Source organism: Leucopleurus acutus (assembly GCF_964270905.1).
Source record: "Leucopleurus acutus genome assembly, chromosome: 10".
Lineage (NCBI taxonomy): Eukaryota > Metazoa > Chordata > Mammalia > Artiodactyla > Delphinidae > Leucopleurus > Leucopleurus acutus.
Window position 1 is genome coordinate 100,074,676 of NC_139153.1, and position 25,018 is coordinate 100,099,693.

The 25,018-nt window shown below is 42.8% G+C and overlaps 1 protein-coding gene across 1 annotated transcript in view; it reads right to left on the bottom strand.

The window, feature by feature from the left end:
• SNRNP48 (small nuclear ribonucleoprotein U11/U12 subunit 48) overlaps positions 1-25,018 on the bottom strand; it is a 121,458-nt gene that overhangs the window by 87,905 nt on the left and 8,535 nt on the right. The window contains exons 5-9 of the mRNA XM_082848353.1: positions 23,505-23,693; positions 22,924-23,045; positions 21,026-21,114; positions 20,551-20,715; positions 17,222-17,639 (exon numbers count right to left, since the gene is read on the bottom strand). Coding sequence (XP_082704479.1) covers positions 17,591-17,639; positions 20,551-20,715; positions 21,026-21,114; positions 22,924-23,045; positions 23,505-23,693 — 614 coding nt within the window. The 3' untranslated portion in view covers positions 17,222-17,590. The remainder of the gene's footprint in view (positions 1-17,221; positions 17,640-20,550; positions 20,716-21,025; positions 21,115-22,923; positions 23,046-23,504; positions 23,694-25,018) is intronic.

Below are 25,018 nucleotides of genomic sequence, written 5' to 3' on the forward strand. Positions count from 1 at the left end.
ACCATCACCTCCATTTTGCCACAACCAGTGACAGTGCCCAGAGCTCAACCCCAGAATCACCCAGGGACTCACCAGCTCATCCCAGCAGATGCGTCCTTCCTCCTGGCACACCCTCTTCTCCTGGCTTCGTGATATGACCTGGTTTTCTGCCTTGTCTCTGGCCACTCTTCTCCCTTGCTGGCTCCCACCCCTACCAGACCTCTCAGTGGCGGCGTCTGTCCAGCTCAGCCCTCCCCCTCCACTGTCCTGACAGCCTCGTGTGTAGGTCACCTGCTGGGGGCACCGTCTCCTCCTGAGCGGCCTCTCTTCTGCCGCTCTACAGTTTGGATATCACCTGTATGATCTGTCCGGGTCTCACGTGCTCATTCCTCCCAGATACTGTTTCTGGGAGGGCGGAGTTAGGCGTTGCTGGGCAATAGGACAGAGCTGCTCAGCTGTGTCTTGGATACTCATTTCTTACCTCGATTAACAATCAGCTCTTTCCTTTGTTTATTGCAGCTGGGGATTTTTGCAGACTCTTATTATCCTTTGGTTGTTCACACTACTAGGTTTTAGAGGAAGGTTTTAAGATTGATTGAAATCGACAGAGGGAAGTCCGAAGGTCAGAAATCCAATGAACGTTTTGTTTTGTTTTGTTTTAAAATCTCATTAGAAGAAGTATACGTTTCTGTTGTATCACAACAAGCCTATCTATAATTTTCCTTTCCAGCCCTTATCACAGCTTATATTTATTATATGTATGTATTTGGGAAGTTATGTTTTAATTTCTTCTCCATCAGAAACTCCATCAAGGACCTACTGTATAGCACAGGAAACTATACTCAGTATTTTGTAATAGCCTATAAGGGAAAAGAATCTGAAAAAGAATATATATGTATATAACTGAATCGCTGTGCTGTACACCGGGAATTAACACGACATTGTATATCAACTATACGTCAATTAAAAGAAAAAACAAAAACTCCGTGAAGGCAAGTACTATATCTGCCTTGTGGCCTCAGTCATTATCAAACTGCCTGACATATGACGGGAGCGCATAAAGTATCTGCTGGGTGAATGAATTATTTAATCAGCCAATCAATCAAGCAATCAATCTACGACTTGGGCCAGGTTATCCCTTCTCACTCACTCACTCACAGTAACAGTCAGTCACGCCCCCTACTCTGACTCTGGGGAGTCTGTGTCAAGTTAGCCTTGATGGGCCTATTTGAATAATAAGTACTTATGGTAGGCTGGATACTCTGCCACAGGCCAAGGTGAATGGATTTAAAGTTTGAATCCTTCATGTCTTTCTGTCCCCATGCAGCTTATAAACTAAGCGACAGCAGCTAATAAGTGCTCGATTAAAAATATAGGCCGAAATATACTGTAGTACCCACAGAGAATGGGCTACGATTTGGCCTTAGAAAGGAAAGGAATTCCAACAGATGCCACAACACAGACGAACCTTGAGGACGTTACGCTAAATGAGCCAGACCCAAGGGATAAACACTGTATGTTTCCACTTAAACTGGGGACCCAGAGTAGTCAAATTCAAAGACAGAAAGTAGAATGGTGGTTGTCAGAGGGTGAGGGGAGGGGGGCATGGGGAGTTATTTTTAATGGGTATAGAGTTGCAGTCTTGCAAGATGAAAACAGTGCTGAAGATGGATGGTGGTATGGTTGCCCAGCGATGTGAATACACTTACGCCACCGCACGGTACACTTAAAACTGGTTAAAACAGTAACATTCATATTTTACCACAATTAATAAAAAGCATAGCCCAAATGCTGTGGGAGCTCAGAGGAAAGGCTTCCGTGCCTCCCAAGAGGCTTCTGATGCCAGGTGCTAAGCCTAGTAGAGTCTTAACTAAGATCACGTGGGGGAGGGGGGCTTATGAGATTAATGAAAGATGGCGTAAAACGAGAAGGAAAATGTCTTCAAGTGTTTTCCGTGTGAAAGGACGTTTGGAAGCTCTCCCTAAGCAGGCTTCCAGTTTCTGCACGGCAGTCTTGAATCTGCTCTTGTGTCTGGGCCACCACCTCCATTTCAACGGGGATCCCAGGACCCCTCAGTTGTCAAGGGGTTCACCAGGCAGGACAGAGCTGCTCAATTACATCAGCTGCTTCCAAATCATGGGGTGTGGATTTTCCCCCCCATTTTTAAAAAGCAAATTTCATATTACTGCCAATTCCAATCAGCACTTAACCACACAATGATCTCAAATATCCCAACTGTTCCAAAAGGATGGAAACATTGACCCTGTACGTAGTTACGCGGCTCTGAGGCAAATGGGAAACACCGAATAAGGGATGCGTCAAGGGGAGTGATGGAGGCCTTGTGGGTCCCTTTATGAGAGCCAGGCTGTGGTGGGAAGCGTTATTTAAAGTCATCTCCGCGGAGCCTGATAAACGCCGCTCTTACCTATCATCTCTTTTTGGCTTCCTCTCTCCCCCACCCGGCATGGGCCGTGGTTAGTTCCACCAAGATGGTCCTGGGTTTCCACAGCCGCAGGAGTTGGAGTGCCCTGGTTAAAGGGGCTGCCCCACTGGCGTGAACCACCAACACAGCTCGGTCACTCTGGACGCTTCTCACAGCGAGGGACCCGAAAGCCATCAGCGCCGATGGTTGCGTCTGATTCCACAGCGCTCCAGTGACGGGATTCCCTTTTAGCTCGTTTTTAGCGTTCAATGCCTGAAAAATACAATAAAAATTTCCTTCTAAGGCGCTCAGTCCTATTAAGAAGCACAAAAGAAGCCACAGATTTACAACCTGATCAATTTCTTTAGCTATAAAATCAACGTTATCATCTTTACTGAACTGGAAGTCTCTTTTTTCTCCGTTTTTAATACATCTAGGATAAAATCTGAGCACTTACCACTTTTCGTAACGGAGCAAAGGCTCCCTGTCTGCCTTGCATAAAAGCCAACACTAGGGCACTGGCTCTTGAGAAAAGAGCTTTCTTGTAAGCTTGGCCGACAAAGCGCTTAAATCTGTCTCCGCGACCCAGCGCTTGGGGCGAAATTCAAGGAGATAGGGGAATTTCAACCTTGGAAGCTGATTGGTTATTTTCCAGTCATTCCATATAAGGTCCTCATGCTGTTGGAAGCCAGGTTTTCCTTATTGAAGGACCGCTTGCTTTGTAAAGGGCTCCAGTGGCAACGCTTCTTTCCTTTGAGTTCCAGGGACTGAAGGTTCTTGGTTCCTGAGTTCCCGTCTTGCACATGTGCAGTGCTGTCTCTAAAATAACTCGAGGTTTGATTAATCAACCTATTTAAGGAGCCAAGAACCGTTTAAGCTGGGCAATGTTTTACATGTTGTTTCACTTTTACATGGGAAAAAGCTTTTTTAGAAAAAATTTATTTTATTGAAGTATAGTTGATTTACAGTGTTGTGTTCATTTCTACTATAAAGCAACGTGATTCAGTGATACAAATATATTCATCTTTTATCAAATGAAAAAAAGCTGGAAGGTTTGTTTCCCTCCTGTCTTTCCTTTGCCATTTGTGGCGCAGCAGTCTTGGAGGTGCTGGGATCAGGGAGATAAGAAGGCAGCAGGCAGAGAAGAACCAAGCCTTCTAAGACTCTGCTGGTGATGGGCCTGTTTTTAAATAATTAGGAGACAGAGTACTCTTCCCACAAACCGATCTCAGTATTGCCGAAAATAGCCAACCATTACCGTTCTTGATTAATGACTATCTCATCCGCCAAATACGGTACAGCACTCTAAGTGGGCGAGCAGCCCGCCATGGTTCATTGAAAATATGTTTTTAAAATAGGTGATCCCTGTTTCATTTGATGCTGGATCCGTGGATGAGGAATTGAAGTACCACGAGTTACCACACAGCCAAGGGGTACCCCAGAAGTTCGCACAACCTGAGCTGCCCCAAAGACTGTTGTGTTCTACAGCTCCCCAGCCAGCCTGGCAGGATGTCTGGGCATTGGAAGAAATGAGTGTACATTAATTTGTCCAAATCCCATTGTTTTTAACAAATGCTTTTATTTGTGCTTATGGGAATTCCGTTGTTCTAATAACCCAGGAACTTCTGAAAGAATACCTGGGTCAGGTGACTGAGCAACTCCAACTCTTGTGAGTTTCAGCTGCTCCTTGGAGATCTTTTCCTTCAAGTATCAATGCCTCCACCACTAGTGTCTGCTGCTCCTAGATCACCCAGATCCTTGCTTACTCTTAGCATAGCTGAGACGGGATGGTAAGAAATTTTTAAAAGATTATAATACAACATAGGGTCAAACAAAAGGGAACGTATAATTAGCAGAAAAACAGTTCAGCTTCAGGTAGAAAAACAGAGAGTGGAGTGAAGGTTACCAAGGGCGAGGGGGTGGGGGAAATGGGGGGATATTGGTCAAAGGGTACAAGCTTCCAGTTACAAGATTAACAGGTTCTGGGGATCTAATGTGCAGCCTCGTGATTATAGCTAATAACACTGAAATACACTTGAAATTTGCTAAAAGAGTAAATCTTAAATGTTCTCACTACAGAAACGAAATGGTAATTATTTGAGGGGATGGAGGTATGAGCCAGCGCTACGGTGGTATCCTTTTGCAATACATAAATGTATCAAATCAACACACTGTACACCTTAAACTTACACAACGTTATATGTCAATTATACCTCAATAGAGCTGGTAAAATATTTTTTTAATTTTTAAATTAAAAAAATGTTAAATGTTGGGTTAACCAAAAAGTTCATTCGGGGGCTTCCCTGGTGGCGCAGCGTTGAGAGTCCGCCTGCCGATGCAGGGGACGCGGGTTCGTGCCCCGGTCCGGGAAGATCCCACGTGCCGCGGAGCGGCTGGGCCCGTGAGCCATGGCCGCTGAGCCTGCGCGTCCGGAGCCTGTGCTCCGCAACAGGAGAGGCCACAACAGTCAGAGACCCGCGTACAGCAAAAAAAAAAAAAAAAAAAGTTCATTCGGGTTTTTCCGGAACATCTTATAGAGGTGAGGACATTTTATCTCACGTATTAAGAAGTCCAGGTGTGGGGCTCTCCCAGGGTTAGTTTATTCAGTCTCAACAACGTCACCAGGAACCAAAGTTCTCCCCACCCTGCAGTCTTCAGCCTGTTGGTTCCTCTTCTTCTGTTGATTCCACTCATGATCAGAAATGGTTACCAGAGCCAAGCATCACACTTCACACAGCCATGTGTTGAGGTAAAAAGTGGATTTTTTTCCCCCCAAGATATCTCTTTTTAGAAGCAAGGAAAGCCTTTCCCAGGAAGCCCCCAGGGAACTGACTCTCATGTACCGTTGGCCAGAACCTGTGTCACATTTTCAGTCCTAAACCAATCACTGGACAGAGGGATGAGATCACATGACTAGCTTAGACCAATGAGGATTTACCTCTGAGCTCAGGGAGGCCCTATCCCTGAGCACATGGGCTCTGTAAGCAAGAGAGAAAGGGTAAGGGATGGATTTAGATATGCAACAAATGGTGTCTACTAAGTGACCTTAATGATCTCTAAGGGTCTTTGCAGCTCCAACACCCAGTCACTATGTGAAAAAGCAACATGAAATCCTGGCTAAGGAGTGCTCCTTATTTCTAATGTAAGATATCAGAGGATTTCTCTCTTTACACAAGGCTCAGATCTTCCACCAAGAATTTCAAAGTCATCAGATTCATTCAGGAGCCCAGCCCAGGACTGGTACTTAGCTCTATACTAAAAAAGGACGCAGAGTCACTAAATAGGGTAACCGAGGATGGGCTGTGGTAACAAATTAATCCTGAACTATCAGTAACTTAACATGATGAAAATTTAGTTCTTCCTCACAGGGCACATCCAATGTGGTTCAGTAGAAGGCTCTGCAGTCACTCAGGAACCCAGGCTGACGGAGGCTGTACCATCTTGTGATGCCACCATATTAACATAGCTTCAGCGTTTAATGGGACATGGAATATTCACACCTGCTCATAAGTGCCTCTGATTGGAAGTGACACTTGTTCCCTCTGCTTACAGCCCATTGGCCAGAACTGGTGATATGGCGCTAGCAAAACTGTGAGCTATCGGGGAAGTCTTCCCACATGCCCAGGAAGTAGAGGAAAATCCTGTATGATGAGCACAGCCATCATACACACTTTCTATCGTATACACTTTCCTTCTCTAATCATCAGAATCTGGACACTTTACCTGAGCATTTCTAGGTTCTAGTTCTACACTGACAACTGAATTGCCTTTTAGCTTTTTTTTGCCAATCAGCCTTTCAGCTAAGATCAAATGTCTACATTGAGATCTGCCATTTGAATTATCAATGATTTTGTATTTATACCTGATGACTTAATTTTTAAAGCAAAAAAAGGAAACAAGAAAGAATGAAGGAATGAAAGAACTCCTTCAGTTTCATTTGCATGTTGTTTTTTCAAGTCACGAACATACCATGTGAGTAGATGACCAAAATCAATGAGCAGCAAGAAAACTGTGAAGCTGCAGTATCCATGAACAGAGTCTAGGACTGTAGTCAAATAATTGTATATTAAATGAGTCTAAGTTGACATATTCAAATACAATTAGTATTCGGCGCCATAGTAATAAGGCATAAAGGGTGGGCAGTCCATATAACTCATATTAATTCTAGGCAAACAGGGTTCTGAAACCAAGTCTGACACCATCTGGGTGTCCTGCAGCACAGTTCTGACGCTGACTACCTGGGGTGAGCATCGTCCTCCACAGGCGTCAGGGCTGAGTCCACAATACAACCCTCACTTCAGACTCCAGCCACAAGTGGGGTCCCCAGGCCACCTGCACATCTGATCAACCAGCTATATGCATTTCGGGGGTTCCCACAACCCCCTCAGTCTCAATAATTTGCTAGAATGACTCACAGAGGTCATTTAAAACTTTACTTGTGATTACAGTATATTATAATATAAAGGATAAAATTCAGAAAGAGCCTAATGAAGAGATGCACAGGGCAGGGTCTGTGGGGTCTGGGGGAAAGCAGAGCTTCCATGGCGCCTCCTCGTGGAATCTGGTCATACCACCCTCCCGGCCACATGAGTGTGTTCACCAACCAGGAAGCGCCACCAAAACCGGTCTCCAAAGCTTTGATTGGAGCCTCATTACTATGCATGATTGATTAAGTCAATGGCCACAGGACTGAACTCCATCTCTACCCCATCCCCACTCCCTGGAGGTCAGGCTGGCCCAAAGTTCCAACCTTCTAACCATGTGGTCTTTCTGGCGACCAGTCGCCATCCTGAAGCTTTCTAGGGGCTCACCTTGAGTCACCTCATTAGCATAACAAAGACACTCTTGTCTCAGGAAATTCCAAGCATTTTTGAGGCTTGGCCAGAAACTGAGGACAGAAACCAGGTATATGCTGTATTACAGCACACAAACAAAACTATATCTTCAATTTTTCTCTTCATGCTCTGTTCATTTTACAGTATTTCTAATCAGTGGTGACAATGACTGTTTTCCTAAGAGGATCAGAGACCCAAGACATATTATTGGGAAGGATCTTAGAAAGTCCCTTTTTTTTAACAGATAAGGAAACTAAGACTCAGAAGTTACATTACTTGCCTAAAGCCACAGCTGGTTGGTGAAAGAGTTGCGATTAAATCTTGAGTCTTCTTTTTTGAAATGTGGACTTCACAGTCGACCATAACATCGCTCTCTTTTTTTTGGCCGAGCCACGCGGCTTGTGGGACCTTAGTTCGCCCGACCTGCAATCAAACCAGGGCCCACGGCAGTGAAAGGGCCAAGCCCTAACCACTGGACCACCAGGGAAGTCCCAACCATAATATCTCTTAATGCCATGTAGCGAACGCACATTTTTTGAGGGGTTCAACTCCTCCAATCCAGAGTTCCCTAGAAACCTACCAATGTTAGACCTTCGCGGTCTCCTAGGAGTTTCGACTCGCCCAGGAAACAACAAGAGTCGGAAGTCGATGCAAAACGCAAGAGGTTTATTGAAGGCCGGTGCACCGGGGTTCCTTGGTCCTCACGCAGGAGGTCGAAGAAGGAACCCCTTTTGGGCGTGAATATGTCAGTTTTATAGGTTCCCACTTCCCCGTATGTAAATTATAGATTTGGTTGTGTTTTCCTGCTGATTGGTCCCGGCTTAGGCTCGGACCAGAGAGGGAACTTGTCCCCAGCTGCCTGATTGGTCTTTGACAGACACCTTTTTTACATTTTGTTTATCTCCCTCCTTCTCGGAAGGGGGCCGGACATCCTGGAAATTCACCCATTGTCTAAGAAGCCCCTATTGTCTGGAGAGTTCTTAATCATTAGCTGGAACAATGTCCCTGGAGTCCCACACTCCAGAGCCCAAAGTTTAGCTTCTCTTGGTCACATTTGGTACCAGCCCTCCATCCTCCAGCCCTAACTGGCCTGCAAGCCAAGTAAGGCACTCTCCCCACCCCCAGGCACAGGGTGGGGAAAAGATCCAGGCTCAGCTTCAGGGAGGATAGAAGGTGGGATTCACAGCGGTTTCCTAAAGCTGCGGAATCATGGTGGAGGGAGGGGACCTCCGTGCTCAGGTAGGGCAAGTACCAGGTCCCAGCTGGCTCTGAGAAGAGCTCTTTACTTCCTGATGTTCCAGCCCCCAACTTCCATCCCCGTCTTTTCATGGAGGCAGAGAGATGACTGAGAGATGAAACCTCAGTCCCTGCTCCAGCCCTAGAATGACAAAGCAGGCTCAGAGCCAGACTAAACAAGGGTAGTATGATTACTGGGATATCAGAAAATCCCCCTCAAAAAAAATAAAAAATAAAACCTTCCCCATCATCTGCATTCTGAGACTTTCAATTCCTTTAAGGTAAACAAATCCTTTCATTCTATGAGAGATACGTTTCAAAATTTCAAAACCCAGCAGAGGGAATATATTTATGCAAACTCTCATTAGAGTGACTGACTGCTATCTGATTTGGGGTTTTGTCTGCATTTCATTTTAAAGTCAGAGAGCATTAACAACCACAAGGACACTGAGTACATTCAGTGCATCCCCAAATTATACATTGAGCAGATCACAGCAACACTGCATGTGCTTGTATTTCATTGCTAATCCCTTGCTCCTACTTATGGAGGAGATGTTTAGGAGAGTGAAACGGGCTCTGGGGAGAGAGGCAGGAAATGTATATCAACTGTAAATTGACTAATAAGGTCTTGAATTGCCTAATAATCAAGAATAACCAAGAATCCTCATATATCATTGCCTTCTTCCCTGCAAGACCAATGAATAAAGGAAGATATGAACTTCTAACATAAGAGTAAAACTCAATATCAAAATTATTCAGAAATGAACTCATCTAAACATGTTTTTAAAAGCAGAAACCTACCATTTTATTCACGTAGGTCTTTCATCAAAAGAAATCCTTTCCGCTCATTATATACCCCTTCCCCTCTAAGAAATAAATGAAATAAAATTTCTTCTAGACAATTCCAGCCTCATGTTCCCCAAACCACTGATCAAACAATTGCCTCAAAGATCAGAATTTCTTAAGACCCTTGAAGGAGGATGAAATGTATTCGACCCTGACTGCGTTAGGCCAATGGATCGGGCGGGAGTTCTCCGCGGCTATGAACTAGGACCAGGCCGGCTTCATCAGAATCACCTGGGGGCTCCGTGACAATGAGACTGGGGGGGCCTAGTATCTACATGTATAAATGTGCTGTGCTCCTGTTTGGGGCACTCCATTTGATCTGTAATATAACAAAATTGTTATATATTAAAATTGTAATATATCAAAATTGTTATTGTATCTGTAATATATCAAAACTGTAATATATCAAAATTGTGCCCCTGTTTGGGGCACTCCATTTGATCTGTAATATATCAAAATTGTAATATATCAAAATTGTTATTAAAAAACAATTGCCCTTCAAGGGATACATAGTTTGTCTCAGCAAAACTGACTTTTTAAAAACTTTATGCATTTTTTCCTCAGAATAGTACATTCATCTAACACTTGGCCATCCTTAGATGGAAAGACCATAAAAAGAAACATTCACTAAGTATCTGTAATATGGCTAAACTGCACCAAACGGAAAATTCATAACTTTTGACCATGTTAGCCTTTAATTCCGGAACGAATGCCTTGTTTCCTTGCCAAATAGATATTAAAGAATGTTAGTACATCAAAAGAGTGATTATCTTAAAATGCTGATACTGGGAGTGAAAATAAAAGAGCAAAGACAAGTGCCACCTATCTCCCTTTTTATGTGCTAACAACACTCTCTAATGCAGACAAATAGATCCGTATAGTTATTCAATAAAACCGCCAGGCTATGGGTCAGAAGAGCAGAGCAGCTACATAATTCACAGGGTCCTGAACAAAATAAAAATGCAGGGCCCCTTATTCAAAACGCAGGAAAACAAAAAAGGCTTTTCCTTTCTTCCATGATCTCTCCTGACCTGTCATGGTGGGTTTTATTTGTTTTTAATGTCACGCTCCGACAGGCATGAGGACGGTCACAGATGGAGTGTCGGACACCCACCGGACACCCCCTCCCCTGGGGTAAATGTGCCCAAGCTCCCCCCGCCGAGCAGGGACGAGGAGTGGGGACTTACGACCGTCCCTGGGAGGTGGGAGGGGGGAGGGGGAGACGCTTCGCCCCGTCACGTGCTCCATTATCCCATCTGACTGCACTCCCAAGACACAAATTCAAAGATAAATCATTAAGAATTCCAAGACAGCAAAAGCAGAGCATTGGATCCCAAGCCCAGGCTCCCTTCTGAGCACAGACCTGAGTGGGACATGTGAGAAGCGCCCCATAAGAGCCCCCAGGTTATAGGACTATGCTGCATGGTACTAGGACATCCAAAAATTTGTCAAGATAAAAGCTGCAGGATGCTGTCACTCACCTTAAAATACACACACGATTTATCATTCTTTTAGAAAAGAGAACAAAACCGAGGCTTTCTGATCAGGGTGGGCAAATTATTTTACATAAAGTGGCAGACAGTACACATTTTAGGCTTTGGAGACCACAGCATCTCAGCCGCAACTACTCAGCTCTGCCCTTGTAGCTCCAACCCGGTCACAGACAATATGTAAACAAATGGGCATGACTGTGCTCTAAGAAACATTTTTTATAAGTGCTGAAACTTGGATTTGATATGATTTTCATGTGTCATGAAATAGTATTCTTCTTTTGACTTTTTTTTTTTTTTTTTTTTGCCCAACCATTTAAAAATGTAAAAACCATTCTTAACTCAGCAGCTGAGCAAAAACAGGTGGCCAGCTGGACTTGACCTGTTGACCGTAGCTTGCCAACCCCTGATTTAGAGTATAGTAGATTCAGTATGGAAAACTAAAGAAGCCTCTAATACTCCCTCAAATCTGTAAGTGTGTCATTTCAATAGCAGGGTCAAGAGAAGCAATATTTATGAGTATTCAGAAAAGGGATTGGGAAGAAGAGTTAGGAAGCTTGGATTCTAGACCAGGTTCTGCTATGCACCAGCTAGTGCTATGGATTGAATTGTGTCCTCTCCAAATGCATATGTTGAAACCCTAGCCCCCAGTGTGACTGTATTTGGAGATAAGGCCTATAAGGACGTAATTAAGGATAAATGAGGTCATAAGGGTGGGGCTCTGATCTGATAGGATTAGTGTCCTTATAAGAAGAGGCATACATAGAGGTGGTGTTTTAAGGTTTCCATAAAAAGTGAGAGCTGGATTAACCAGGGAAGATTTCCAGGTGGGACTGAAAGGATGAACATGATTTCCTTTAAAGGAAAGAAGAAATTTAAGTCAGGAGGAAATGAATTGAATGTATTGGTGAAAAAGTCAAGAGGCCGGGGCTTCCCTGGTGGCGCAGTGGTTGAGAATCTGCCTGCCAATGCAGGGAACACGGGTTCGATCCCTGGTCTGGGAAGAACCCACATGCCGTGGAGCAACTAAGCCCGTGTGCCACAACTACTGAACCTGCGCTCTAGAGCCCACGAGCCACAGCTACTGAGCCCGTGTGCCACAACTACTGAAGCCCGCGCGCCACAACTACTGAAGCTCGCGCGCCTAGAGCCCGTGCTCTGCAACGAGAAGCCACCGCAGTGAGAAGCCCGCGCACCGCAACGAAGAGTAGCCCCCGCTCGCCACAACTAGAGAGAAAGCCCACGTGCAGCAACCAAGACCCAACACAGCCAAAAATAAAAAATAAATTTTTAAAAAAACAAAAAAACCCCACACAGGTGCTTTAAACTGCCTTACAGAGTCAAAGAAGAACCCAGAGTCCTTCCAGATGGAAAAAAGTGAGACAGGAAAGCCTGCCATGACTTGTTAATAGGAAAGCCTCAGTGTTAAGTTCCTTCCCTGAAGGAAACTGGAATTGCTGTTAATTTTCTTAACAGTGTCTTTTGAGGAGCAAAAGTTTAATTTGATAAAATCCAACCGAGGGATTTTCTCTTTTATGGTTTATGCTTTCTGTGTCCTATTTAAGAAATCTTTGCCTAACCCAAGGTCACAGAGAATTTCTGCTATGCTCTCTCTCAGAAATTTTATACTTTAGCTCTTACATGTAAGTTTAGGGTTCACTTCACGCTGTTTGTATATTGCTGAAGGTAGAATCCAAGGCTCACTGTGCTCCATGAGGATGTCCTGTTGTCCCATCACCGTTTGCTGGTAGAACTACCCTTTCCTCGTTCAATTACCTCAGTGGCTTGTCGAAAACCAACTGATCACATATCTGTGTATCTGTTTCTAGATTTTTTTTTTCTGTTCTATTCATCGACATGGCTACCCTGGTGCCAGTACCACTCGGTCTTAGTTACTGTAACTTTGTAATAAATCTTGAAATCAAGTAGTATAAGTGTTCCAACTTTATTCTTTTTCCTCCCTAAACTGTTCTCTTTCAGATCCACTGCATGTCCATATAAATTTTTAAGTCAATTTCTATCAAAAAAAAAAATCCTGCTGGCATACTACAACATTGGGTGAACTTTGAGGTGAAGTGCGCCAGCTAAAGATTGGCACTTGCCGTCCACCTATACAAGGATTAGGTCAGAAGCAACTGCAGCCACTGACCTTCAACACGCCCTGAAAGGAGTTCAGGGTGGAGATCAGGAATGAGGCCCTCTGTGCTCCGAGAAAAACTGGCAGAACAGGCCTTCAGATAGTTAGATATTTTCAGGAGAAGATTTTATGAGCCCACTTCTTGCATTTCCTCATATTTGGAAAAGCACTGAAGTCATTCATGGTGACATCTGCTCCTCGTGACCAGCAGCCAGCATCTGCCAACATGTGTGACTGCACAGAGTCCCCTTCACTGAAATCACATATAACGCTGACCTGTCCCCCTACCTCTTTGGAGCAGTTTCTCAGAGCTATCTGAGATGCTCTCAGGCTATAGTCTTCATTTTGCCCCCAATAAAACTTAACGCACAACTCTCATGAGATTTTTTGTCGACAAATAAGCCAAACACAAAAGGACAAACATTGCATGGTTCCACTTATGTGAGGTCCCTGGAATAGTCAGATTCATAGCGAGGGAAAGGAGAATGATAGTTGCCGGGGGCTGGGGTGGGGAGGGATCGGGAGGGATGGGGAGTGTTTAATGGAGACAGAGTCTCAGTTTGGGAAGCTGGAAAAGTTCTAGTGATGGACGGAGGTGACGGTTGCACAACAATGTGAATGTACTTACTGTCACTGAACTGTGCACTTAACACTGTTTAAAATGATGTATTTTATGTTATGTATATTTTATCAGTTTTTAAAATGCATTATGCTTTCAAGAAAGAAAAAAAAAAAAGCCTGCTGGGAATGTACCGCAATTGCATTGAAACTTGTTCAATCTAGAGAGAACGGGTACCTTAAACATGTTATCTTCTCATCTGTGAGCACGGTGCTCTTACCAAACCAGGTTTGTTTGCCCGACACGCAGCCAGCCAAACGCTGAGATGCTGAGGTCTGCAGTGGAGAAGAGGTTTATTCACGAGGGGCCGGGAGAACAATTCAAATCCACCTCCCCGAAGGCCAGGGCTTGGGATACTTACAGGATAAAGCTGAGGCATGGGGAGCGTGGGAATGGTGACTGGCAAGAAGAAAAAGGTGAGGTCATCGTGGTTACGCGCAGGCGCCTCTAAGCTACAGGCTTCTCCATGGGACTCACACTCAGAAAACTGCAGCATCTACACGCTCCGAGGGTGGAGTTTTCAGCTCTTTGACGTCAGAAGGTCACCGATTGGACATTCACCCAAGTCCAGCTGGAGGGTCTCAAAGGTCCCAACCCATCTTAACCAGCTCGAACTTGAATTGGACGCAGCTGACACCAAGTTCCTGAAAACCAACTCGGGCAGACATCTTACTGTCCAGGCTACTTGATGCTTGGAAGGCAGGGAGTTTTTCTTAAAGTTAAAGCCAGCTTGATCAGTGAAGGCAGTTACAGTTCATTATTTATTAAGCAAGCTACAGTTTAATGGGTCTAACTGATGACTACCCTCAGTTTCAGCACCTCTTCATTTATGTCTTTAATTTCTCTCAGGAAGATTTGTGGTTTCCAGCATGCAGGTCTCACACATACTTTATTAAATTTCTTCCTATGGATTTTATGCTTATTGATGCTATTTCCAATTTTCATTACTAGCATATAAAAGTTATAATAGATTTTTATGAATTGACCTTGCTAAATTTATGAGTTCCAGTAGGGTTTTTTTTGGGTAAATCTCTACATAGGTGATTATGTCATCTGTGAATTTAGACAATTATTACTTCATCCTTTCCAATCTATACACATTTTCTTTCTTTCTATTGCATTATTGTACCAGTTAGGACCTCAGTACAATGTTGAATAGAAGTGGCAAGAGCAGACATCTTTGCCTTGCACCCAGTCACAGGAAAAAATTATTCAATCCTTCACTTTAAAACATCTACAATGTTTTGTAGATGTCCCTTTGCAAGGTGAGGTAGTTCCCTTCCATTTCTAGTTTGCCGAGTGTTTTGTGTTTTTTAAGCCCTAAACAGGTATTGAACTTTATCATGTTTTCTCTGCATCTATGGAGGGTCATAGGGTTTCTCTTTAGCAGGTCAATATGCTAAATTACATTGACCGAGGTATGTTTCTTCTTGAGTAAACTTAGGGAATTTGTGTATTTCAAGGAATTTACCCATTTCATCTAAATTGTTGAATTTACTGGCATAATATTCCCTTTCTATCATTTTAAAGTCTGTAGAATCTTTAGCAACACCTCCACATTCATTCTTGATACTAATTATTTTTTTCCTCCTGGCTAGAGTCATCTGCCCAGATGCTTATCACGTTTATTCACCTTTCTGAAAAACTAGTTTTTGGTTTCTTTCACTCTATTGCTTTCCAGTTTCCTATTTCACTGATTTATGTTCTTTATTGTTTTCTTCCTTCTGCTTAATGTGGGCTTAATTCAATCTCTTTTTCTATCTAAGTTTACTCAAGAAGAAACAGATACCTTGAAATAGATTCAGTATATTAAATTCATAGATAAAAACCTTCCCACAAAGAACACTCCAGTCCCAGATGGCTTCACTGGTAAATTCTACCAAATACCTTTTAAAAAGGAATAGTATCAATTATTCACAATTCCAGATAAAAAAAGAGGAAGGAAACTTTCCCAGCCATCATTATCTTGATACCAAAACCCAGACAGACATTACAAGTAAACTACCGACCGATATACCTCATGAACGGAGACACCTTAACAAAAATTTGGCAAATTTTTGCAAACAAGTGAATCTAGCAAGACATTAAAGAAACACTATCCTATTTTTCCCCCATCCCACCACCCTATTCCTTTCCCCTTCTCTCTCTCCTACTAAAAGCCCAAGTCCATCTTCTAGTTAGTAAAGTCATTGAAATCATAATGAAAAACAATATTATAAATTAAGTTATACTATATGAAACGGCTGATCATTCAAATGGATTTGACCTTCAAAGGCAGCAATGTCACACGGCTCAACATTATGGTAACTCCGAAGTCCTTGTTTTTAAGACTTTTCAGTCTGAATTTTATATACTTAGAAATTAAGTACAACGGCACTAAATAGGGCTTCATACTGGCAAGCAACCCGCTGATTCTCACCTTATAAATTGGAGAGCTGCTTCCACACCTGAACCTAGCAGCCAATCTGATCTAAAACCAGTCAAGCTTTCTGGCATTGTCAGTTACTTACTCACGTAATCAAGGTTTCCTTTCTATTTGGAACCCACCTTGGAATCCTTAACCTGGGTTTCGCAGATACTGCTCTTCAGACATGAGATGTTTAACATTTAATGCCACAGTTTCAACTGAACAATCTGGCATACAATAGACTATACTATACTACTAGCAACGAGAAGGAACAGACTACTGACACACACAACATGGATCAGTCTGTGAAGAGGCAAGTACTATGTTATAGCATTCCACTTACATGAATTCTAGAAAAGATGTATCTAATCAACAGTAACAAAAAGAAGATCTGTGGTTGTTTAGGGCTGGTGGTAGAGAAACTGATTGGGAAAAGGGGTATAAGGGAACTTCTGAGGGAGAAGGAAATGTTCTCTGTCTTGACTGAGATGAAGGATACATGGTGGGGGGGGGGTATCAGTTTGTCAAAACTCAATGAAATGTACACTTAAAATGAATGTATTTTACTGTATGTAAACAGTACCTCAATCAACTTTATTTACAAAAAACAAAATGACAGTATATTTTTAATTAATAAGTGAAACACAAATACTACCTTATTTTTTAAAAATTAATGCATAATGAAGAAAGCTAAAGTTCCCTTTGACCACCCTCCCAATCCTGGTTTCCATCCTTTCTCTCTCCCATTTATACCTCCTCCCTCAAATAATCACTGTTGGGAGTTTGGGATGAGTTCTTCTGAACCTTTAGAAATATATTTACATACATATACAGCCAGAGAAGATGTACAGTATTGTTTTGTACATAGATATAACTTGTACATATGTTTCTGAAACTTGTTTATTTTCATTTAGCATGTCTCTGAGATCTATTCATGATAATACAGTTTATTTCTTTAAATCCAATATAGTAATCTATCATGTGACTACACCACATTTTATTTAGCCAGGCCTTTCCCCTTTTGATGAATATTTGGGTTGTTTTTCCCTTTTACAGTTCACCCGTGGTTACCCCCTGGGGTGGCCACAGGGATCACAGGTGGTGCTCCAAGCATTCTTTAGCCGTTGCGGAGCACGGGCTCCAGACGCGCAGGCTCAGCGGCCATGGCTCACGGGCCCAGCCGCTCCGCGGCATGTGGGATCCTCCCACACCGGGGCACGAACCCGTGTCCCCTGCATCGGCAGGCGGACTCTCAACCACTGCGCCACCAGGGAAGCCCAAGGTTTAATTTTTTACAGTAAGAATGCATTTATGTATTAGTTATGTAGTTTAAATATTCACTTTAATTAAAGAATTTTCTGATACATAAATTATCAAAAAAGAATGAAACAAAATCAGTAATAGGAGGCAATCATCCATTAAAATATAAGGAAAACAAATTTCTAGGGCATAATTAATGTACTCATGGTTTGAGATATAAGTATTGGTTGAAAAATAATGATCTGAGCACTGAACAGTTCATATAAGCACATTCTCCTACTCAAAGCAATTATGATAAAAACATCAGCATACTGGTTTCCATGGCATAAGCATAATTAATACACGCACAAATACTTCGTTTATATTTTTTGCTTTCTTCTTTTATGACTATGATGTCTTTCCCCATCCCTGAAATGAAAGGGGTGAAAAAAAATTATAAATGACAGGCACTTTAATATCAAAGCTTTAAAATAATAATTCACAGTAATATACTGACATCAGATATAAACCAGAACAAGTTAAAACATGCCCTTAAAACTGATCAGTGACTTTTTTTAGGAGTAGATATAAAAAATGCATCATTAAAACTACAGGACAAAATTGAGATGGGGATAAGGAAAACGGATTCTTTACCTGCGCTTTGGAGTTACACTTTAAAATTAACTCTGACTATATGTACCCGGTCGATGACCTGAGAGTTCATTGCAAACAGGATGCTGGAGTCATAGGAGGAGTTCAGATGTCTGATCTACTCACCCTGGCCCCCATCTCAGCTCCCACAATTCATTCCCTCTCAAGGGTGGCCCTCAAAGACTATCCTAGTGAGAAGTGTTTCCTGCTAATACTCAGTTTATCCTCTCTAAAGGAAGATTACTCATGTTTAGATTTTGAGGTTATCTAACATATGTAAGTCAATAGGGACTGACTGGACATGTCAAAAATTACTTAAGTGGAAGAAGCACTGACAACCAGAAGAAGTGAGACAGCACAATTTCTGATAGCTAATCAAGAGTTAACGTGTGCAGGGGCTTCCCTGGTGGCACAGTGGTCAAGAATCCGCCAGCCAATGCAGGGCACATGGGTTCGAGCCCTGGTCCGGGAAGATCCCACATGCCGCGGAGCAGCTACACCTGTGCGCCACAAGTACTGAACCTGTGCTCTAGAGCCCGCGAGCCACAACTACTGAGCCCGCACAACTACTAAAGCCCGTGCGCCTGGAATCCGTGTTCTGCAATAGGCCACCGCAGTGAGAAGCCTGCGCGCTGCAACGAAGAGTAGCCCCCGCTCGCCGCAACTAGAGAAAGCCTGCTCACAGCAACAAAGACGCAATGCAGCCAAAAATAAATAAATAAAATAAATATATTTAAAAAAAAGTTAATGTGTGCATAATTATCACAGATTATCATGCATTAAATGAATCAAAAGGGTTTACTAAGCAAATATTTCATTTTTATAAGAGCACTAAATCATAGCTAGCTTTAACTCCATGAACTGAATGATAATAAGATGAGCAAAATTATTAAACCAGTAAGTCTTACTAATATCCTGATCACCACTGGCCCTGGAGAGGTGTCACTTAAAAGTCTACTGCTAGGGCTTCCCTGGTGGCGCAGTGGTTGAGAGTCCGCCTGTCGATGCAGGGGACACGGGTTCGTGCCCCGGTCCGGGAGGATCCCACATGCCGCGGAGCGGCTGGGCCCGTGAGCCATGGCCACTGAGCCTGTGAGTCCAGAGCCTGTGCTCCGCAACGGGAGAGGCCACAGCAGTGAGAGGCCCGCGTACCGCAAAAAAAAAAAAAAAAAAAAAAAAAGCCAATTGCTAGACAAGCACTGTGCAAATAATACTAAATAAGACATGGACCTGCTTTCAACGAGCTCAGTCTAGTAGAGAGAGAAATAACTTATGTTCAATAAAAAGTAGGTGCTGGGTAGAGTGGTAACAAAATGGGAAAGATCAGCTCTGTCTGAATGAGTGAAAAAGGCTTCATGGACATGACTAAGCTGGGTCTTAAAGGATGAGTTTACCGAAGGCTTAAAGGACTCCCCAGTGGCGCAGTGGGTAAGACTCCGCACTCCCAATGCAGGGGGGCCTGGGTTCGGTCCCTGGTCAGGGAACTAGATCCCATGTGCATGCCGCCACTAAGAGTTCGAATGGCAGCGAGCTGCAGCTAAGGAGCCCACATGCCGAAACTAAGACTCGGTGCTACCAAACAAAGACATAAATAAATATTCAACAACAACAACCACCAGGCAGCGGAACACGAGGTGGAAAGGCACGGACGAGGCCCAGTGCGGGTGGGGAGTTGTGAGGAATGCGGGCTGGCCAGAGCAGAAGTTGTGTAGCTCACGGGGCAGGGGCAAATACAAGGTAGGTAGGCAGGCGCCCTGCTCCGGGAGGGCTCGAGAGCTGTTCCGAAGAACGTGAACTCTACCACTGAGGAGTTTTAAGAGGTGCAAGTCCACTCTGGCAGCAGGGCGGGATGGATCCACGTGGGACAAGCCTACAGAGAGAACAGTGAGGAGCACAGCCATCGTTTTCCAGATGACAGCCTTAAGGACAGAGAGAGGAGGCGCATGTGAGGCATCTTCACACAAAACTGACGACTAGGACCAGATGGTAAGGAGTAAAAGGGAGCTTCTAGCACGAGTCCTCGACTGCTGGCTTAGGTGAACAGATGGTGGCCGTCCATTAACCAGGACAGGCGTACTGGCGGAAGAGGAGCAGACCAAGAAAAAGTCAAGTTCAGGCGTAGACCTGGCAAATTTGAGGTCCACGTAGATGCCCAGTAAGCAGCTGGACACAGGAACAGACCTCGGTCGATCGGAACTCACTATTTCAGTAGTACTTTATATCTCCGCAGCTTTCAGAATTATATCAGGAATACCAACAAGGGAAAAACTGACTGCCATTAAAGCTTAGACCTCCTCTCTGACTTTATAACATCCTTTATCTGATGAATTAGCAAGAGAAAGAAAGGATGAGAAAGAGAAACAAGAAAGGGAGGGAGGGACACAGAAAGGACTGAAGAAAGATCTAGGCAAACACCTTTTTAACATGGTTAACTTTCTACCTAGACATTACTTTCCCATCTCCTGGTGAGGAAACAAGTAATAAAAAAGGGAAACCGTACCAATCAGGCAGGTAGAGCTGTGGATATTTGAACTGAAACAGGATGAATGTTAAGAATCTTCATCAATTGTTTACTCTCCTCACCTTAATTTACTTACAAGCCATGTCCTCAGCGTGGCCTGTGACAGAAGGGCCTTTTGCTTCTCAAGCATCAACAATTCGACAGCGAATGACGCAGTGCCGGGCTTACCTCTCTTTCCTTCTTCTTGAGTCCCAGTGTTTGTCCTTCTCTTTGTTTCTTTTGCGTTTGTGCGGGCTCCTACTCCGATCCCTTCTATGTCGTGAACACTCCGCATCCGGATAGCTTCCCCCAGACTGCCGTGAGTCTACCGAAGCCGACCGCCTTTCTTCATTCCTGAAACAGAAAGAACATTAAACAGTTTTAACTACGGTCTCCAGTACAGACCAAAGCTCAATATTCTGTATCAGACCAGTGCCAGACAGAGACTAAATACGTATAACCCTGCACTCCAGATAAGAGGGCGGGCGAAGAAACGTAGCTCTTAATGGCACGTTTCACAACTGTGGTAAAATCAAGCACAGTAAGCGTCCTGATGAACGGCAGCATGCTACTAATGGTCTCGGAGGTGCTGAAGTTCAGTTGAACGATTACAGGTGACAGAATAAAAACAGAACTATTTTCGCCGACTGACGCACTGACGTACTTCTCCGCATCATCCTCTGCATTCTCCTGCTCCTCCTGCCACTGGCTGCCGAGTTCCTCCATGTGCACGTTGATCACATCCCGAATCACCTACAGAGAGTTAAGTACCGAATTTCAGATAACAGAGCTACTCAGGGACTTCCCTGGTGGCGCGGTGGTTAAGAATCCGCCTGCCAATGCAGGGGAAACGGGTTCGAGCCCTGGTCCGGGAAAGTCCCACATGCCGCGGAGCAACTAAGCCCGTGCACCACAACTACTGAGCCTGCGCTCTAGAGCTCGCGAGCCACAACTATTGAGCCCACGTGCCACAGTTACTGAAGCCCATGCACCTAGAGCCCATGCTCTGCAACAAGAGAAGCCACCGCAGTGAGAAGCCCTGTGCACCGCAACGAAGAGTAGCCCCTGCTCGCCGCAACCAGAGAAAGCCCGTGCGTAGCTACGAAGACCCAACACAGCCAAAAGTTAAATAAATAAATTTATTTAAAAAAAAAGAGTTAACCATAAAATTGTAAAGAGCACTTAGCAACGACACTGATACTTGAGTTCAAGGTTATGAGACCAGAGAAGGAACAAGTGTTGAACCACCAAGGATTTGAGGGACTGTAAGACTCACTAGGGCGATGCCCGAGTAAGGGAAGTCTAAAACATGTACTTTAATTGTAAAAAGCACAGCATAAAACCAAGTGCTAAGCTGTCGGTACAGAGCATGAGTGCAGTAAGCCAGCAGATGGCTCAGAGCCATCAACACCTCATGGAAACAGTGAGTGGGCATCAAGTTTCTAAACAGCAAAACAAAAGGCACCACAGATGAGACTACGTGTATTAGGATACTGAGGTAAGAATAAATACGTGTGGTCAGACACACTTTAACAGACATGCTTGACTAAAACAAAAGAAAACGCTTGGTAAAATGAGGCCAGATTACGGAAGGTCTCTGAAATCATAAAAGGAAGGAAGAAATAACATGGGAACAATTAGAGATTCAACGAGGAAATTATTTACAGTGTTTAGGCAAGGTGATTCGTGTACCAAAAATTCATCAACTCTACCCACTAAATGACATCTGAAAATAAGTCTAGATATACATCAAGAGGTTAATGTACTTAAATTTTATAATATACATAAAATTATTTTATACCAAGACATTTCTTAAGCCCAAATGTTTAGTAAAGTACATAAACGCACACTAAAATTTCTGCCAAAAAAGATATTCACTGAACAATTTCTTTGTCCATAAGCATTATTTCAATTACTTCTCACAATAACCCTGCAGTCTGTATTACTATAAAATGAAAAAATCTGAATCTTGAAAAGCTCAAATAATTTGCCCAAGTCAAAGAGCCAATGATAAATTGCAGAATCAAAACTCAAGCCCAGGTCTGTCTAAAGCCAAAATCTATGTCCTCATCGTGATGTAATACCACTTTCTCAAAAGCAGTGTTTTTGTAAGACTGCACAACCTTTTCTTTTATTTTTATTTTTTTTTGGTACACGGGCCTCCTACTGTTGTGGCCTCTCTCGTTGCAGAGCACAGGCTCCGGACGCGCAGGCTCAGCGCCCATGGTTCACGGGCCCAGCCGCTCTGTGGCATGTGGGATCCTCCCGGACTGGGACACGAACCCTTGTCCCCTGCATCGGCAGGCGGACTCTCAACCACTGTGCCACCAGGGAAGCCCTGCACAACCTCTTTATAGAAGGGCTTTGTACCCTGAAAAGCCTTTGTCTGGTAAAGCGTGGGTCTGAGAGTGATGGAGCAAATACAAAGCAGGTGTGGCCACCATGGAGCCACTTCCGCTCAGAAAACCTCTAAGGAACTGTGGAAATCCACGGGACAGAGGATAAGTATCGAAGGGAAATCTCTGTGTTCGACAAAGCTCCATAAAACTATGCCAAACATACCTCAGTATATGACTTCTTGGTTATGTGAACATTCTTAGCTCTATAGGACTGGCGTCTTCTTTTATAATCTCTCACTTCTGCCAGGATTTCAAGGTAAGATTTTGGACTTTTTCGACTATTATCTAATAAAAGAACAAAATAAAATGATTACATCCTCAGAAGCTATAAATTCTTATGAATCAGTGGGAAGGCACACCATGATCATCCGATATTTCAACATGCTTTAATGTACTGTAATAATATAGCACTCAAAAATATTCTGAAAATTCTGTTATATAAGTGGACTAAGTTTTATATCACTCCTTTTCTCTAACCATTAATTGAACATAACAGTGCTTAGGTACAGAGATTAAAGTAACAGCCCAGCTCAAGGAACATTCTTACAGAAGTAAGGTATGCTTAATGTAACAATCAGAGAGCAAAATTTCAAGTACTAAGTAAACATCTTAATATATATGTGAATGACAGATGACACAAAACCATCCTATTCCAACTCAAAGTGGCCTGACAAGTCATCTTAATAACACTCAAAGGACGGAGTGACAATTAAGAAATAGAAAACTATGATATTCGTCTCAAACCTTGATTGACTTTGGCAGCCAAGTCTACAAAGAGATCGCTGTCATTTTCAATAATTTGAGAATCTGACCGTTTTTTCTTTGTCTCCTCGATTACAAAATCATAGAGGGCAAGACGATCGGCTTGGGTTAGATCACAAACAAACCGTTTGTGATTCAGAGGAACTTCAACAGGCAATGAAGAATACATCCCTAGAGTAAAAATAAAATCACAAGGATAAACAATACATGAAGCTTTGTGGATTTATGATCTACTGTACTTATCTTTAAACATGCGCTGTAATAATGCAACATTAAATTAACACAAGCAATCTGTTTTCATAGTAATCCCTAAACATACAAAACATCAATCTGTGTGATAACGGTCAACATTGACTCTATCCTGAATGCTACATCCACAGAATGTTTGCTGTTGTGGACGTTTGCTATTCTTTCCAACAATGTTAAGACAGATCCCATGAAGGCAGGCAGTAATAACCATGAGACAATTTGCTAAGAAAAAAAACTTTCAAAAGGCTACCCATACTGTAAAGGTAGATATTAACTTTCTTTCTGTCTATATGCTTTTCCCCATAAAAGCTGGGAAAAAAATGTTTTTAATAGGTAATACACATTACAGTCCCTTTGAAGATAAATTATAGAAATATGAAAAATGTGTAAAAAATATCATTTTTTATGAGAGACATCAAGCTAGATGTTCCATAGTCAAAATACATCCCATTTGTGCAATGACTTAGAGCTAGGGACCAAGAAACAGTTAAGTAGCAGAAATCCCAAGAAAGACCAGAGAAAGACAGACTGAGACTAACCCTGATTTAATTTTCGGAAGCAGCAGCATATTGACTTCACCAAATTAAGTGAAAAACGTTAACGATACCCCCCCACCAAAGTCATAGAACTTTCTAAAATCTGCTCATTAATGAAAAAAAGTAAATACAATACCTTGATATGATGTATTAAACATTGAAGAAAATTTGTTTTGAGATTCAAATTTTCTCAAAGAAACAAAAAAATTACTGTAACTGTAAATAAAGCAATTTAAAATGATTCTTTCTAGACTTCATTATTCACAAATGCAAACAAAGAACATGAGCTACTAAAGGAATCCTTTTAATGTTTGCTAGTTACCCTAAAGTAATAACTCAGGTTCACAGAACAATGTAAAATCAGTAGCTCTTCTCAAATACTTATATTTGATAAAGTTTAATCTCACTGACTTCCTAGGTAAAGAGGCAAAACAAAAATTCAAATGAGAGCACCCTATGAACTAAGCATGACAACACAAGAAAAGAGATGACTTTACATTTGTCTACAAATTAAGACGAGAGCTACACTGAATCTCAGTCCGTGGTGTAACAGCTACAGGTAAGCATCTGTACTAGCAGAAGGCTTCTGAATTAGTGCGGAAGGAGGGTTCCCTCCTTTTCAATCAATCTTACTCTAATTCTGGTAGACGCTAGGGAAAGCCAGATGTTAAAACATTTAATTTTATAATATAAAAATGAGATGGCTTTGAT